The following is a 19,281-nucleotide window of genomic DNA, read 5'->3' on the forward strand; positions in this document are numbered from 1 at the left end:
ACTCTGTTACAGAAGGGCTTTATCTTAGTGACCAGGTACTCTTAAGCAGAGCCCAAGGTTCTTTCTCCAGTGAGTAAGACATGATGGTTAGTGGACCCCTCTATAATCCATGAGTCTTTTGGGGAAGACAGTCAAATTCTTTGGTTAATGTAACAATTTTCCACAGAATATTGCTATTAAACAGACATTATGCTACAAGGTGGCATAAGTTCACAGCATGTTATCAAACATATTGTGTTGCCCAGACAGGGCAAGATGCCCTTTATCAGTTTGAAACTACTGAAAAGCTAAATTTCATAGTCATTCTAATCCATGGTAACTCATGGACTCTATAGGTAGAAAGCTCACCAGTTAATTGGAATGTTTTTATTCAGGTTGAGTCTCCATTCACACAGGTTTTCTGTTTGGATTTGCTTTTTGTTTTTTCCCCATTTTCTTTTTTTGTTGTTGTTGGGGGGGGTTGTGGGTGTTGGGGTTTTTATTTTGTTTGGTTTGGGGTTTTTTTGTTTTTTGTTTGTTTGTGTTTTTTTCCTTTTCTTTTTGGTTTCAGGAAATGGCTCTGTGAGCTTTATGTTTCATATTCATACTATGTTAATACTTCTAAGCAGTGCAAAAATTGTAGTGCAGTTTGTTGTCCATGATTTATTAAATTTTTTCTTCAACACTGACCCACAATCAAGTAGTATAACACTGAGAACAGGGAATATAGCATTTTATATAGCTATTCATCACTGCTAATACTGTTAGATTTTAACACATTTAATAGTAACAGTCTAGCCTTAATTATTATCTCCATTCTCTTTTTTATTTATTAAACTATTAAAACACCAAGTTCACTCTTAAACTGTAACAATTTACTCTTACAGTGATTACACAATCATATGTTTAATATATCTTTGGGTTTTAATCATTTCACTCCTCCTGAAATAGTTCCATTCTCTCTAAACTCAGTTGGAACAAACCTATTTGTAAACAAACAACCTGAACAACAGCTCAAGACAGATGGAAAGTATCAGGGCAAGATCCTAATGCAAATTAAATAAACTAACTTCTACTTAAAAAATAAATGAAATGTTGTTATAAACAATACAGAAAACTCAAAATTTGCCACTGAGTACATAACTGACAGTTAATACTGGCTAACAAACTAAAGTTGAGCCCTTGAAAGAACTCAGAACCAATGCCTCGAATAGTCTCAGCATACATGCTTCCCTTATATTTATGTAACCTTGTACACAGTCTCTAATCACACTTTCTTTTATTGCAGCAGTTGCCTCAAATCCTCGCTACAATTACATGGGATTTGACACATCCAAGCTACTACCTAGATAACTCTAAGTGTGACCACTGTTCCAAACCTTCTTCACAACCAATTTCATGCAACAATTCTATTGATTATAATGACTGCAGAATTAGGAGTATCCAGCATGTTCTCAAGGGTAGATTAAAATGTAATAACAGTCTTGCCATTTAAAGACTGTACAGCTGAGTGCCAGCCTGGCACTGATATTCGATGGCTCTTGAGAATACTGCTGATAATACACTAGGGAAGCCTTTCCTACAGTAATGATGGATATTTAGGATCAGTATCACTCTTTATCTCTCAGGTGACATCAATCCAGTGATTTAAAAAAAAACCAACCAAACAAAAAAAGAACAACACAACCAACAAAAAGATCCAGTCTTTACCTTCTACACATAATGAGCTGAAACTCACAATTTTTTTAGTTAAATTACTATACACTTCCATCAGCTCTTTATATAGTATCTGTGCAACACATTTAAAATAAAACCCTTGTGAAATTATTGAAATAAATAATTTCCATAAAGGAGTAATTATGGGAATTCTGTTCACTTTTTGAATTGGAAAACAAAGTGTAATAACATCCCTGTTCATTATGTAAACACAAAAGAAAGTGAAAGCTAATAATAATTTTGATTCACAATATTTACATATATACCAGTTTTAGGAGAAAATGTCTAAACATGCATCCTTCAAGATCCCGTTCAATTAGCAGTCCTACAACTGCTGTTTAGGAGACAATATCATCCTTCAAAAAAGACATCTGTTTTCATGTACTTTTTGAGTCCCACGGATTCTGGTAAAATGTACAGAAATGTAATTTTTAAAAAGTTCATTAAATAATAAATTTGCTGACATCTTCATTTGCATCATTTTGAGTTAAACTGAGTATGCAAACTAAGATCTATTATTAACCAAATTATCACAGCTCTACTGCAAGTCTCCATAATATGAAAAATTAAGACTTATGAAAAATTTCAAATTCCACTTTTTCAACACAGTGCCACATGGGTAGATCTAGCCATTTCCCTCAGCTACCAAAGATATTAATGAAGAGAGAGTATTATGAATAAATACTGGACAGATTAAAAGAACCAAACAGAATGTTGTTATAGTATAAAGCTGCAGAAGCAAAGCAAATCCTTGATGGGTTAACGAAGTCTGAAGGTATTTAAAAGCAAGTAAGTTCTAACAGATTCCAGTACATTTATTAGAGACATGCAAAAGTTATTAAAAAAAATTAACTACTTCTACTCTTCAGAAGACAAGTTCCAAGGTTTTTTGTTAAAATGTCTATTATATACATTTTTAGATCGCATGCTTATCTGCCCACACAAAGTCAATTAATGTACTTTTGAATTACAAATGCTGAAGATGGTAAGACTGGGTAAAAAAGGTCATTATGTGCATGTCTTTCTTATGTTCTACAATGGTTTCATCCATCTTCAAAAATAAGACAGCATTGTACATGAATTGAGGACAAGAATAATTCCACACTTTGCTAACATCCTAGATAGGAAGGTAACTTCCCTTCATTCTAAATGTTTCCTGTGCTTCAGAAAAGCAGAAGCATAACCAATTTTCTTCAAAATGCATTTCCAACAGATGACAAAGATTTACTGCCAACTGACAGGTGCTGACCTCCCACTTCCAGACCTGGTCACTATTTTTTCCCCATCCTCTCCCTTCTCAAAATGGCACAGTTATTTATTTGGGTCAATACAGCTTATTAAGTAGGAATTTTTTTTATTTCACTGAACTATTCTCTCACATTAGCTGACCAAAGTCTAGCTTCTTTCCTGTTCCCACTGTAACGCTCTAACATTTGTTTCCACCTCCCAAAAGAGAAGTTGAGTGAAACTCTCAAGTATGTGCAATCCTCTATTGTTATGAAACAATGCAAACTGTCTGGTTTTATTCACAATAAGGGATAGAAAGGTCCAAAAAAATTTCAGCAAAACAGATCGACAGTTCCTTCCTGTACCTCCAATACAACTCTTAGATGATGTGACACTTTCAGAAGAAACTCAACATGAGCTCTCAGAAATGTCCCTAGCAGAGAAATAGATACAGGTTTAGTACCAGTACATAAGAGTTTGTTAAAATGTCCTTAGTAAGAATGCCAAAGAGATGATCTGAACATCAGCAGTCAGAGGTAGGAAACATTAGACACTATTTATTTTTTTTTATGAAAAAAATCACTATCATGGACCACCCAACACAATTTACATTTTGAAGACAGGTTCAAAGAAAAAACTTCAACAGCTATTGTCACAAAAATCTTACCAATATTAAACTTGTGTATTTTTGCAGCAGTTAGATATTACAACAGTGTTTAATTGATGTGAAGCCTGTCAATAATCAATAAAGGCTTAATTATAGTTTCCCTCATGTACAAAGCCACTTAGGGAAGAAGAAGGGGCTGAGATTCTTTTTCAGCCAGGGTCTCCTCAAATAGTAGGTGATTTGCAAAAACTTACTGGAATGTTTCCAAGAAGTAAAACATTTACTTGCCTCTACCTCCAAAACTGCTGGATCATGGCTGTCTCTGCTCTTAAAGGAGACCTGAAAAGCAAAAAAAAATTGGGCTTGTGCCCTATTTTGCTTCTTTAAGATGTTTGAGAGGCATGAAGAGTTGGAATTAGGGTTTGTTGGGGGGGTGTTTGTTTGTTTTTTCCCCCTGTGATGGACATAAATTATCCCTTCTTGTTTACTTGAGACTAAAATTTCAAGAAGCCATAATAGAAGACAACCTAGTTAAGGAAAAACAATGCAAGAATCAACAGAATCTAAGTCACAGAAGAAACAAACCTCATTTTTTTCCCCCTCACCCCTACTTCCTTCAAGTTCTCCTTCATTTGAATGATGAATAACACAAAAATCCCTCTCCAGAGTTAAGTATTCTTGCAGTACCACTACTAGCTGTGCTGCTGATTTGCACACATATTTATAATTTAACATTATGCATGCTAAAGAAAAAAAAAAAGGGGGGGGGAATCAATTAGAAATTTGATTGAGTTTGTATTTTAAAATTCTAAGATAAAATGCAATACAGGAAAAAAAATTCAAGTCAAGATTCTTTATGTTTCAAAACAAGAAAATAAGTAGAAAAATAACTGTCAGGAGTTCTCTGCTAATGGAAAAGAGAGAAAAACCCACAAGTTGGTTAGCTATAAAAGGGAGACACACAACACTTCCACTACTAACATGGCCTGTAAGGCAGTTCATACGTATGCTATAGTGATGCAGTTATAAAAGCAGCTGTAGTGTTTTTTCCTAAAAGAATAGAGTACTACATCTTATAGCTCAAGGCTCATTTAAAAGTAAAATAAGATTAAAAGTCAAATTTATACCAGATGCAAATTAGCAAGGAGGATAGTTTATTTTAACTAATGTCCATTACTGTTGGGGCAACTAAACTAGCTCATTAATTTTAAGCGAGATGGAACAGTATCATGTAATACATTCAAAAAATTGTTCAAAGGCTCTCTTCCTTCCACCCACGCTTCAACTATGTATTTACTATATCAGAAAAAGGAAAGTCAAATTTATTTCTTTTTTGTAAAAAGAGAAATTAAAGATGTTGCTTATGAAAAACGTGCAATCACCAAGAAAAGCAAAAGCATAATGCCTAAAAATAAGAAAAATATACCCAAAGTACATCCTTAGAACACTATTTAAACACAACATAAATTCTCATAAACTTTATATCACAGAAAAACTATACTCAAACAGTACAGGGCTATAGTCAATGTTTTAAGTCAAAACAGTGAATTGGCTGAAGTTCCTCATCATTCATGTTCATACACGGAATGTGATCTTGCTGAAATGCTAAACCAATATTAGACAGGTCAAAGACCTGAACATCTTTGCCTTAGGTCTATTACTCAATTCAAATCTCTACTTCCAACAATTCTAATGTTACTTCTCCAGTTGCAACAGACAATAGGCACCAATTCAAACAATACTGGCACCTAATTAAATGCTCCAGTGGTATAATTCAAAGGGGGGTTACTTTGGATTGTAGTATTTTGGGACAGTTGGTTTGTGTTTTGGGGTTTTTTTTGTATTTTTTGGTTTTGCTTTTTTTTGGTTGGTTGGGGGAGGCATACTTGGTGTTTTGGTTCTTTCCCCTCCATATATAAAACTATAAACAGGGAATGGAATTACATTAAAAAAAAAAGGAAAAAAGGAACATTCGAAAAAAATAATAAAAAATAAATCAAAACTAAGAAAATCAAGTTTAGTTCAGAAAGAGACTTAGAGGTCTAGAAAGCATCAGATTCCAGAATCATACACAAGACTGTACCAAACTTACAGAAAAAAAAAATTCACAAAATTATACTCTTTTCTCCTTTCTGTTGAACAAGAACTGTTTTCATTAAAACCTTTTCTACTTTTCTTGAAATTTATGGTGCCATAGCAAATGAAGTTAAAGTGAAAACATTTTAATGCAGACATTCATGTATCTCATATCACGGGATGTGACAGTGAAGTTTAACTCTGCAAGTTGAGTCTATTTAACAACCAGTTGTCACTGAAAATAGCAGTTCTGACTCTGCTACTTCCACTGATCTGCCCCTGCTGCTGACTCAGCTGACTCCTGAGGATGCACGTGAAACAGTGGGAAGAGACGTCCTAAGGCTTTTAATGGGAACCGACCATTAGATCAATCCAAACATAGTGCCATACCACTCACAGAAAACCTTCAATAATTTGCAATGGCAAGAAGATTTCGTCCTTTGAGGACTACTAATATGATAAGCTTACAGAGCTCAGGCATTACTCAGCTTAAGAGCGTGTGAGCCTCTTCAATCCTGCATAATTTGACGAAAACTTAAGTAAAGACACTATGAATCAAATTCTAATTGAAGGACATGTGTGGTTATTTCAATATTCATTATGTCACCTTTATAAAGAAAAGCGTATTTATATTGTGTAGAATTCACTTTAAGTTTACTAAACACATGAATGACATAGTTATTTTTAAAATAATATTTTTAATACTCTTTTTACTATGCAACACATCCTTTGGATGCAACACTTCTGCCTATGCAACTACTTCATACAAGGTATTAAATCCCATTTAAATGTTATGGAACAGAAGTGATTGACTGACTTTTGAAAAAAAATGGTAATTAAATCACAGTATCCCAACTACCAGTTGCAATGCTGTTCTCCACAGGAATCTGAGAGAAATTAATCTTCTGCTGTAATTTATAAACAATGCCTAGACCATATACTCAAACTTCCTGCTGCAAAATCATACAGTCTCACAAAGGAAGGCACTTTTCACAAAAAAGTGCTCGTGTAAGTCAGAAAAATCATCAGCAAAAGTTGTTTATAGGGTTTTTTCCCCCTCTGTTAGTAAAGTATGTTTTAACTATTTAGCAAACTAAAGTAATACTAAACAAAAGTAAAAACAAAGTTTTCAGTGCTAGTCATGCTCAGCCAAGCATATACAGTATAAGTTGCATATCCTCCCTACCCTGCAGCTAGGGTTAATACGATTTATTCCACTTTTTTATGTAGAACATCACATTCTTCTAATGGGGACAAAAAAGTCTGAAAGTGACTGCAGTAAAGTTTTAGTGACTGACAGTATACAACATGCAATTACTTAACACACTAGCACTCAAGCTTCACAAGGCAAGCAAGGCATACATTGCAGTTGCAGTGTATGCCAAGTGAAAAGCAGGCACAGCTTATCAGCTACGAAAAAATTAAAGCAGATTAACAGGATAAAATACACAGACAAATCAATGCGTGAACAAAAACTTAAAAAAACATGAGGTGTCTCAAAGCAAGATGTAATGTTTTTATTTAGGCACTTAAATGTACATAAACTGTTTTAACAACTTGCTCTAACATAATACAACACGCAGGATAACAAACCTATTAAGAATTTTAAAATGCTGCCCCAGTTTAAGCAGGAGATGTTCCTCCAGTTTGATACTCTGAAGACACCAGCAAATAACCTCTTAAATCTGATCATCAAATAGTACATAAAAATACTACAAAGATGCAAAAACACAGGCATGTAAACTGTTTTTCCACTATACCTACATAAGTACAGGCACTAAGAAAATAAGGAATTAAACTAGGAAAGAAAGTCTGCATTGTATATATTCACCAAGAGTCCAAAGGGTAGCTCAATTACCTCTGAAGCAGCACATAACACCCGAAACTCCAATATAGAAATTACTAGTACAAAGCACCACAGTGAGCTTGTCATTTTGTGCATTTGAGATATTTCCCTTCCATAAGGCAATAAGCCTGGGGGTTTTTTTTGTGCTATGTTGACAACCACACAGTCCAAGGATACCGAAATCCACTCACTCTGCAAGTTTTGTATGCCCTAATATTCACCGCCCTCTTCCATGTAATTATATAGCTCTTAATACTATAACCACTGTAACTACTGGTATGAAGACAGAGTGAACAGACTAGAATTCAAACATCTAGTCTGATACATATGAAAAATTTCAGTTGCAGAAAACAAGGAACTGTTTATCATCATCAAAAATGTACTTTTAAAAATCACAAATAATTGGGTATATATCACTATTTTTAGGGGGGGAAAAAAATCCTTTTGATACTGTTATCACAATTTTGTGGAGACTTAACAGTTCTCAGTTCCCCCATGATCCCTCAGAGTTGATCTTGTTCATCTCATTAAACCTGCTGCAGAACCGCATTTCCTGCTGTCTGTGTAGTATGATTGTACCTCGCCTACTTTTTCACAGTCCTTGAAGAATCTCAAATTTGTACTTAATGTACACACACACAAAAAAAGAGAAAATATTCTACACATAAAATGCAACTTGATTGTAGAACTGTTACAGTTCAGTAGTATATACACACACACACACACAGTATATATATATATATTCTGTATATCTTGTCCATTATTCTTCTTTTTATACTTAAGCTTAACTCCAAGTCATTTTTTTCCCCAATTTCAGAGACTTTGACCAGAAGAAATAGGATTATTTAATCTGGTCTCCTACATATCATAGGCCATTACTTCTCAACAGAAAAGAACTGCTCTGACAGTAATCATTAAAAATTGGTTGAGAGTGCATCCAAGGTCCTCATAACTTGACTCTGCTACATGTGGAATTAAAGTTTGTTTCTAGATGGATTCGTCACATTTTCTTGACAAGAATTCTCAACAACTCAAAATCTGATTTAAAAAAAATTCTTAGCTTTGAGGTACATATATACCAAGGGCTAGCTGGTAAATTCTCCTTACTTTCTTTCACAGTCAATTTTGAATTTTTACCCCTTAATCACATTCTCAACTGTCCAAATGGCTAAGAAAAGGGATAGAAGGGATAAAGAACATTAATATCACTGTTATCTACTTCAAAAAAATCTTATGTAGTTGTGCTCAGAGTGACCTCATTAGAGACAGTACTTCAAATACCAGATGCATGCAAATACATCGTTATGTAGCCAAAAAATAGAAGTACAAATGTGAGACATGCTCTATAGGCCCCAACCATAAATACAATATTGTTCACATTTTTAGATGCTGATCCTACATAGGCAAGATCTGAGCCTGCTAGAAATTATGATTCACTGTGTATATCTGCAGTAAAACCAAGTTTTATGACATGCTTTCAGCAGGACTGTTTTCATCAGAGAGAAAAAAGCATGTTTAGCAGGTGTATATATATTTCAAATGACAAGTACCATCAACTCAGATTATAGGGGGAGATAAGGGGTCTGAATTTTCCTCACACGGTACATAAACCCTGTCAACAGGATGCTTAACAAACAATGTTCTTCTGGAGGACTACCTGCAGAACTAGAAGCTCTCAGCTTCTAGATTTTTCATATCCTAAAACTTCTTGGTAGAAGAAATTTAACCTTTTATTCAAAATTACTGAGATAGTAAGCTTTTCCTATTTGACCAAGTGTATGACTTTACATAACCATTTTTGTCCAACTTTAATGAAATTATGAAAAAATTGTCCATGAGGTGAGTGCAGAAAATCACTGGATTTGTGCATTCCAGCTGGCATTAAAAAAACAAAAACCAAACCAAACCAAACAAAAAAACACACACGCCAAAAAAACAGCAAAAGCCAAACCGTAGACTGGAAAAGAGAATTACCATTCAGTCTTAGACTTAGGCATCTCACTCTACTGCACAATCATAATATGGTAATTCCTCCCAAAAGTGACTGCAAGTCCTAGAAGAATAGTAAAGAACATAAAAGGAAAGGATGCTCATGCAAAAATGGTCTAGGAAAGGCAATTGCTAAAGGAGGAAAAGTTCCTTTATTTTTCCACATTTTAACACTGTAAATAATTTCAACAAAGAAATCTTTTCCTCTCTGCAAGAAGATCTGAATATCATAACATTAGTTTAAAAATTTGTATACGAAAATAGGAAATTTCTCTAAAAGAAAATGCATGAAAAAGTTCCTCAAAATTGTGACTGAAATGAAAAATAAAGGAAATGCTCAAAAAATTTTAGAAAATTTTTTTCAAGTAACCAAAGTCCATGAAACATAATCAGAACAATAGAATTTAAACAGAAAAATCTCATAGTCTTACATTTGCTTTACAGAGAACAAAAAAGAATAAGTCCATTTAAGACTATTCATTCTGGAAGATCACAGTCCTCAACTTTTTTTCAGGTTGGGATTTTATCCTACATGCATGATTGTCAGAGGAAGCCTTACCAAACTAGCTTCAATATTAAAAAAACTATCTGTGGTTGGACATTGTGGGTTGCAATACTCGCCCGTAAAGTGAAATGACTATTCAATGGGCACTTTTGATCATAGGAAGCCACCTAATCACTGCAGAACCTAATTCAAAATGGATGAACACAGTTACACTAATACTGTAGTGCAGCACTGCTATGCCATGAAATAATTTTGCTAATCTGAATGCATGTCAAATTGGCACGCCCTTTTTTTTTTTAAACAGAAGAAAGAAAACTGGAAAAAAAACCAGTTAAAGAAACAGAGATCATTCCCCTTCAAAATGCCAGATCATAAAACATCTTACCAAATTCTTATTTAATGCTTATCACCGTTCACTTGCCTGAAAGGGGTATTGTGTGGTCAGTAGGAACAAATCTCCATTTACTGACTTAATGAATTACCTAAAGAAAATGTAACTAATAATCATGCTCTTAACTAAATACAATTAAATAATTTAATGAAATGTATCACTTACTATGCCCAGAAAAACATTTACTTCAAAAGAAAAGCAGACTACTTTAAAAACCATGCCATTTGTAAGATCTCATCTAAGAACAACTTTCTACAGTTTTCTTTCTGAAGAATCATGATCAATTCACACAATTAAAAACTTTTTTTCCTAAACTGACTTTTCACCACAGTTTGCTTGTATCCCTTGAATAAGTTCCACTACTAAATAAAATCTAGCATTCTGCTCTTTAAGAATGACACTATGTTTAAGCTTTTAACAAAACAAGAAAACCTTTCAAGTTTCCACACTTTATGAAGTCTTTTAAGGTGCTGTTTTATCTGTAATATTTGCTTGTGTAAGGTTATATATAAGACTAGTCATTACCGCTAGCCATTCAGTATGCACAGTATGCTTTCTGAACAGACTTTATTAATTGTGTCTAATTACTGCAGGCAACCAATCTTACTCTCTGCATGTGACCTCTATTCACCCAACAGTTGAAGCTCTGAAGTTCTAGCTGAATTATCATGCATTGCCATATCCACTGAGCTCTTCAAAAGAACTTCGTGTACATGCTACAGTAATTACTCCTTTTCACTTATTGTTTCATATTTTTGGCCAAATTAGTCTAGCATCAAACACTCAGTTTTCACTCCAGAATAAAGCTGTTCAAGCTTGCTGAACAGACCTTTCAAACTTCATAAGGAAAGCAGCCAAGCCATTCCTTAATTTCTGTGGATGAATGAAATAAAAAAAAACATTTAAGTGCTACTCTAACAATTTTATACCCTTTGTTACTGCCTACTGATTTAGTTTGTATATTCTCACTGTTAGAATATTCTTCAGCATTGGTATCTGAAGAAAACAAAGACTACTAAGTCTTCTGTATTAACTTCCTTGCTTTACTCCTCCTTGTTATTTTTGTTTAGGTATGCAAAAAATAGATGCTACTTTGAGAAGCCTAAGTCATAGTGCATTAGGAAACATGCTTCAAAGAGGCAGAGAAACTCAGTCAATAAATTTAATTTTAAAATACGCTTTTTTTGACATGTGAGATACCATGTCATGATACAATAAATTTTAAAAAAAATATCGAAATAAGGACCTACAGCAACAGATGCTTCACACAGAGGAATGACATGGAACAGAATAAGGACAGGGCAAGTGTCTCCCAAATTTATAACTTCAACATTGCTGTTAAGGGTTTTTTTTATCAATTCTACTATAGCGACTATCATTAAATGGTAAGATTTAAGAGTCACAAAGATTTAAAAAATTAATAAAATAACCAAAGCCCACCACACACGCACACCAAAAAAGACAAAACTTTACACTGTCCCTAGGTTCGTGAAAAAAACAAAGCCATCTTCAAACAGCTGAAAATATCCTGTTAATTTTCTTCACCTCACGTCTTCTCCACCAGATAAACGAGAGTATTATCACTGTTTAATACAAGTTTTAATTGAGTACTGTCACTAGCGGGAAGAAAAGTGTGGAACCACTACTTTCCATATCAAACAAAGCAGGTAATTAACAGCTATTCTGGCACAATCCCTTATCACCAAAATACACAACACTGTTAAGTTCTCTCAATGCCAATGCTTTGCTCCAACAAAGGAAAGCTGATGTTTCAGGGTCACATTCACTTCTTTAATACACAGGCATAAATTTACTGCTCAGTCAAACACCTATAATTAAACACAAGAAGAATATAATTCTAATATTCAAACAGGCTTGCATATGAGTGGGATATCTCCCCCTCTAAAGATGATTGCTTTTCATTTTTTAGTTTCAAGTAGCTACAGTTCACTTAGTTTTGATTACATAGCAATTAGATATGCAAATACAGAGATCTAAAAAATGCTTTTTCAAATGTGAGATTGTAAGCAATCAAGCTTATTCTTTTCTCCTGTACACACAAGCTATTCATTAAATAGCTATTGTCTTAAAAACATTCCGACAGATTGCCTTTATCAGTGTTTTAGAAGCAAATGTCTAAGTGCGCATTACTTACAACACAGCTCATCAGGGAATGAAACTGATCTTACAATTAATTTAATATATACATGATAGAGGATAACTATCATCTTTGGTCATTTTTCATGTTGTTATCAATATCAAAGCTCACTGCATCTTCAAATTAACCAAAACTCACTTTTTTGTATATTTAATGACAAATGTGTCGGTAATAAGTGTCACAGTTAAAGTTGCTGAATTGCTGAATGTCAATAATTTTTCATTGTCAATAGAAAATCCATTTGGAATAACTGATTATCCATGATTTTTTCACTATATATTAAAAATACATTCATATAAAGGAAGTCACTATGAAATAGTGAGGCTAGTATAATTTTGGCAGGAATAACCGTTTTGACACCCTGTCCTTTTCTTTGTTTTTGGAAGGCCCACATATATGTTCTATTACAAGTGCAGACTTAGAACTTCTTATGCATCTAGACCACAAGTATGAGCTTTGTTCTTTGTGACACATTTCACTGGTCCTCTAGAAGCAGCCCACAGTTTGAGATCCACTGAGCACTGGCTAAAATGGTGGGAAAAGGATAGTTGCCAGCAGCTCTAAGAGATCAAGAAAGAACTACTGCAAAATTATATGGTCTATAAAATATTGTTACCCACAACTGTGGTCTGCCACTGACAGTTTGAAAGCTTGCTCTTGTAAAACTCTTAAATGCAAGAATAAAATGGGATGGGGGCAGGGGTTGGTTGGTTATTCCTCTTAAAAGATCACAAAAACACTTCCAAGCTAACAGTAGTGGAAGAAAGATCCCTAAAAGCAAGCCTGTGTGTTCAGTGACTCAGGTGTGCAGAAATGCACATTAACAAAGGAAGCTGAAACAGTTCTTTCCTCAGGCTGAGCTTTTAAGCCAGGTAAGTGAAGTAAATAAAATGCTTTCTTAGTTGATTCCATGATCGACAACCACTTCTTCAAGATGACTCTCAAAGGAGCACAGATCCTTTTTCCAGGTCAGGAGAGCAGCAAAAATTACAAGAGATGCCTGATTCACCGATCTGTTTAAAAACCTGAAAAAAATCAGTTTAGTTCTGCAGCCCAGCTGCAGACCCTGAAACATTCTGTCAAGTCAAATCCAAGAAAAAATTGGATATGCCTTTTAGAAGAACTGACATTTATGAACTAACAGGTGAACGTGTGACAAATTATTTTACATTTTGACGGTCTTCAAATTTGCCTTTTTTTTTTTTTTCCTTTTCAATGTTCAATGTGATTTTCTCTTTCCTTCCTCTTGCAATACAGGAGTCTTACTTAACCAGCCAGTAGGGCAAAAGTAGGCCTGTCAGCCTGCTGTTGCTGCCCATGCAATGTTTATGTTCCTTCTGTTGCTTCTTCCCTAAGGGTCACTATAAACAACTGTTTGAGCAGCAAATATAAGCTGTATATTTAAACTCCTACCCACTACAGCCTAATGTAAAGAATGATACAGCTGAAGGGAACCTGAATATTCCTTCCCAGTGGTGCCGCTGCAAACACTGCCTCATCTATTACAGGGCTCTCCAAGGAAGATACTGGAAAAATCCTGTACCTGCTGCTGTGAAACACCAGGATCCAAAAAGCATACTCAAAATGCCGATTTCTGAATCTGGTAAGATTGGTGATACAGCATTGTCTAGTCAAACTCAATATACTTAATATTCTGACTTGCAAAACCAGCCAACTGAAAGTGGGTTTAACAGGAACAAGTAATATGCCGAATATGACTCATTTCAAATCGCTACACTGTATTCTACCTGGCAGATTCTTCCACTATAAGTCATGAAAGATGGACTGAATTAGACTGCAAATAATAGGTCTGAAGGCTGCAATAACCAAATAAAATCAGATTTCCTTAAGAGAACTGAAACACGTAATAGCATGTGTTTTCTTCTTCAAAACATTTGTTTCTTCAGGTGTATATAGAAGACATGGCAAAGTCAAAGTATCTGATTTTTCTTAGAAATGGAAAATTCGGGGTTTTTCTTTTCTTTTTTTAAGGAAGGTCAATTTTACTACCAAATGAACTATTCCAAAAAAGTGCATTTCAAGCTAAATTGAACACAGAGTCTAAAAGGCTGGATACTGAAAAATTTCACTAGTCAGGCTGCAAAAAGCAATTCTGGTATGTGCAATACCCTTGTCTCCTCACTGCATACTAATTTCCAGATTAGTTTCAGTATTTCAAAACACATTAGTAACCTTAAAATTTATCACTTATTTTGGTTTTTAATAAAGCTTACCTTAAGACCTTTCCCGTTAATGCTGTTTTGAGTCAGTGTGAGCTAACATATTTAAGTTGTAGGTCTTTTTGTCAGTCAAAATTTAAGTGAACATTCAATTCCAGTGTTGTCAACTTGAAACATAAATGAATATTTCACAGCCACTTCAAAGACTGGTTGGTCATTTGAAGATCATTTACTAGATGAAGACATATATTATCAATGCAGAAAACCCTCAATTTTTCGCTGTAAAAATTAATTTTACATCTAAAATTTCTTTGTCAACTACTAGTTTTTAGTTCTTGAAATTATGTATCACAGTATATTTCATGAGTTCAGCAAGCTAGTTAAAACTAAAAACGCCCCAAGATCCCAGCAGCCTAAAAATTAAATTCCCTTGAATACATATGGTTGTAAATATGTGGGGCATTTGAAATCAATAGTTCTGCATCTTAACTGGCTACCAAATAATTCCGCCAAGAGGATTAACTGAAACAGTCAGGTACTTCAGGTGGATTCAGTCAGTCAGCTGAACGTCATTTGTCACTTCAATCCTTTAGCACCATCTGATTGCCAGAGACGCATTAATCGTTCTGTACGGCTGCAGGACTGAACATTCCAGATAACTATTTATAAAAATACTCCAAAGAGTTCACATGCTGTGACAGAGCTGTTATTAATTGTGCTATGGGTCCCATCTTTCAAAAAGCTGCTTTCTTATTTAAGACAAACATGCAGTTACTAAAGTGAAGAGCAACTTTATCCCACAGAATGGACCCACCACTGTCAGCACTTCTTTCCTTACCCTTTGAAGTATCACCACAGCAGAAACACCACGGGCCAATAAATTAAGGTATACAGTCACTCTCTGAGGAAAAAAGTTTATCTAGGGTGAAACGTTAGGATCTGGTGTCTAGAATTTAAAGGTCCAACAGGGAGAAAATGAAACAGCATTTTGACATGGAGAAATACGGGAGACTGAAGAGAAAAAATACCCAGAACTAGGCAACCATGTCCATACTTTGGACACGATTGGGGAAATTGTTCCCAGAGCTCAAGACCGCAGAGCCAAGACATGTACAACAGTCAAGACTATACCAAGGGAAGACAGGAGAATGGAAAGATCAGTTTTCAGCTTTTCATTTATAACTCAGGGATCTGATTTTGCTGGCTATCAAACTTGAAGAGATTTTCTTTAAAAAAACTGCTATTGAGAATGTTAAAAAATTCCAACAAAGAAAATCACCACAATACCAGTATCAAATCAATATCAAAGAAAGTAGTGTTAAAAATCCCTCCAAATAATTAAGTAACTCCACACCAGAACATCCAATTCCCTTCTGCCTCCATGAAATGTTAACCTCACTGGAAACAGTCATATCAACCTTGTAGCACAACAAATGATCACAGAACAGTATGGAAAAATTAGGAAGAAAGTAACACCTGCATCAGACTTACTAGACACAGAAAAAGCATTATCATAATTTATGTAAGTATTATATCCAAACATTTAGGTTATATGCACTCACTGCCCACATGCCAAATAAAGGCACTCAATTAAGAGACTGTTCTTTGCACTACTGTAAGAGTAACAAGTTTTCTCTAACAGAAAAGGACGTCTGTGTACCTGGCCTTAACAAACATTTGTTTGTCATCCTTCCATGCAGATACTCAACACACTTTAAATGGAGTTGTTAGAAGTTTTAAAGACACTTTTTATGAAATATTCAGTGTGCACGCACTTTAAAACATTCCTCATTTACTGCCTAAAAAGATATGAAAAAAATATGAATAGTTAGAAGACAGAAACTGCTAATTACTCTCGGAAAAGACTAACAAAAACATGCAACTGACTGTCAATAAACCCCTCCTCCATCTGAAAAGTGTAAAGACCAACAACAAAATAAACTGTAAAGTGAGGATATTGTCGTCCCCCCCCCACCTACCTACACAGCTACTTGAATTTTATTCATATGCTTAATACACTGTGCTGTAGGCCACACATAGCAGAAGAGCAACCCGTGATAAGTAATATCCATTTCAATCCAAGTCCAGGCATGACAAAGGCTAATACTAAGCCAGAAGACCTAAGGAAAGTGAAAAACTGTCACCATCTATAAACAAGTTTAAATGGAACACCATTCAGTCATTTTAGGAATTGCAATTTATGACTGCTATGATACAGTTGACAAGGAATCCAGTATCTTGCCACAAAGAAACACTACAGACTACTTATCTCTGTTTGGAAAACAGTTAAACAGCAGAAAGTCAAATATCTCTATTTTCCAAATGTTCAATTAATAATCTAAGTATCTGGTTTCAGCAACAGTAGTATATTACCTTGTGTTTACTCTTTTACTCCCTTCAAAAGAGCCTTCTTGTCAGTCCCAATAAAATTGCTAAATCTGACCCTAAGGAGCCATATACAGTATGGTAAACAACCACCTGTATTCTGCCCACCAGCAGCCACCAAAAAAATATGGAGAACTAAAAACTGTCAAGAATTGATAGCTACTCAGGAATCACAGAGGCATGCTGCTTTGCTTCCTGAATAAACAAGTTATAACTCCATTCCCACGTTTAAGTAGGTTGAATCTTCATACGTGACAAGAAAATTCCCATGAGGCTCAAACTAAGTCTGGCCTTTCCCACACAGAGTTGCAAGCAGAGTTTCCACAATACTCAACAAACACACTCAAAATGCAACCCTGAACAGAAATTATTTCTGTTAAGCAAGATTATCACAACATTAATTCTTAAACTAGAAAAAAAAATCAGCCATATAACAAATCATTCACTGAAGGGTAGGTCAACAGGTTAAGGTTGCAATGTAGACAAATCTAGAATCCAGAAAGAGTTTTGTAGATTAAATGAGAATGATGGTAAAGTCTGCAAAACCACTAGTTATCCTTCACAGCACACCACGAATATGGGAAAATAGCACTGAATATGTCATTTGTGGAATCTCAGAAAAAATAACTCCCTTGTTTTAGTATTATTAGATAATTTTCAACACTATTACCCCTTCGAGAGGAAAAATTAAAGCTTTAAGAAATTGTATGACTGTCCAAAAGAATGCCAATACTCTGCTAAAACCAAGTCTCACCTAGTTCAGTAGCTTGTTTCTGATCCTTTTCTGCGAAATAAGTATGGGAAAAGTTTCAGGTTACAGTAGATTTTCATTATTTCAATCTTGTTTCACTACTTTGCTAGACAAAGTAAAATGTAGATAGATGTTTGAAGACAATTTTGTCAGTACCTCAAAACAATTACGTATGCATAGTCCCTCAAGCCTTTCAAAACTTCTGTTCAAATGTCAGATACAAACAACTGTGAGCTGTAGTCTAGTCAACCTAGACTAACACAATTAACACTCTCTGTGCTTCCTACCTAACAAAAGTTTAGGAATAACTCTGCAGAAAGACAATCTCTACCATGGTACAGAATAAGATGTGTCAATTCCCGTTCAACAGACATAGCATTTTAATTTATAAACCAGAGCTGTTTATTTACAGATGTTCAGGCAATGATTCAAGACTACCTTGATATACTTTTTCCACTACACTTCATGCTACTTTTCTCCAATTTCAGGATAATCCAGATTCTTGATCATAAGGTTCTTTCCTCAAAGGGAACGGACAGAAAAACAAATAAAAAGGAAAGCATAGTAGAAATTGATTTCAACTAGCAGGACTTTGATTACACTTCTCCAGCCTACACTTCCAGTGTATTTAATAGCATTAAAGTTGTATTTTGTTAAGTCAGTTATTTCCTTATTTAATTAGCTCAATAACCAATTTAACTGCTCTCAGAACAAAATGACATATAATCAAGTTCTGATAGCAAAGTTAATCATAGCCAAAGGTTTCAGCTACTTTTCACATTATACAGGAAAACCCCATCGTAATAGTGTGAAATCTGCTCAAAGCTGCAACTTTGTATTGAGCTCATGCAGAAATATATGCAATACGTACTGGATATATACGGTACGTAGCCAATAAAGGGCAAAGGTATGTATAAAATAAACCATCTAAAAGATGCATTGCATCAGATACGTATCAGTAATATTTTCTGAAAGACTAATACTGCCTTGCAATAATTTTTAAGGTCTTCAAGAACCTAAATTTTTTTTCCCTTCAAAATAAAATCATTCTGCTCTTGAAAAGTAAGAGCATTTCCCTGGCAGCTATGAAAACACTTTTGCAATAAATTACTTTAAATAAGAAGCGTCTGTCAAATCTCATATAAAACTTCAGGAAAACGTTCCCTTTTTAAGATTTACATTCTCATACATAACTATGCTAATTGTGCCTACATTCTTCCGTACTGTCAATGTGAACTGAACAATTTTTAATTAAATAATGTATGAAGGTAAGATTTCAAAGATAATACTCCAGAAGTTCTACAAAACCCCCATGAACAGGCTTAAAAGGAGTCAGCCCTCCGTCAGGGGTAATTCAAGAAATAATATCTATTACCTTCAACATTGCTGCATTTTTAAATTCTTTGAAGTACAGTTTCTAGTAGACAGTCTTTAGCATTTAATTATGTAATTAAATCAGTAACTTGGTAAG

General features: G+C 34.6%; 1 protein-coding gene across 12 annotated transcripts in view; it reads right to left on the bottom strand.

Annotated features, from left to right (window-relative positions):
- QKI (QKI, KH domain containing RNA binding) overlaps positions 1 to 19,281 on the bottom strand; it is a 157,320-nt gene that overhangs the window by 65,931 nt on the left and 72,108 nt on the right. For 7 of the 12 annotated variants that reach the window (XR_004356371.1, XM_032684285.1, XM_032684284.1 and 4 more), the window contains exon 4: positions 3,818 to 3,868. The exons of the other annotated variants lie outside the window; for them this stretch is intronic. Coding sequence is in view for 6 of the 7 variants with exons in the window: in XM_032684285.1 (XP_032540176.1) it covers positions 3,818 to 3,868 (51 nt within the window). In the remaining variant the exon portion in view is untranslated. The remainder of the gene's footprint in view (positions 1 to 3,817; positions 3,869 to 19,281) is intronic. 12 annotated transcript variants of the gene reach the window in all.

This window comes from Chiroxiphia lanceolata, chromosome 3, assembly GCF_009829145.1.
Source record: "Chiroxiphia lanceolata isolate bChiLan1 chromosome 3, bChiLan1.pri, whole genome shotgun sequence".
In the NCBI taxonomy this organism is placed as follows: Eukaryota; Metazoa; Chordata; class Aves; order Passeriformes; family Pipridae; genus Chiroxiphia; species Chiroxiphia lanceolata.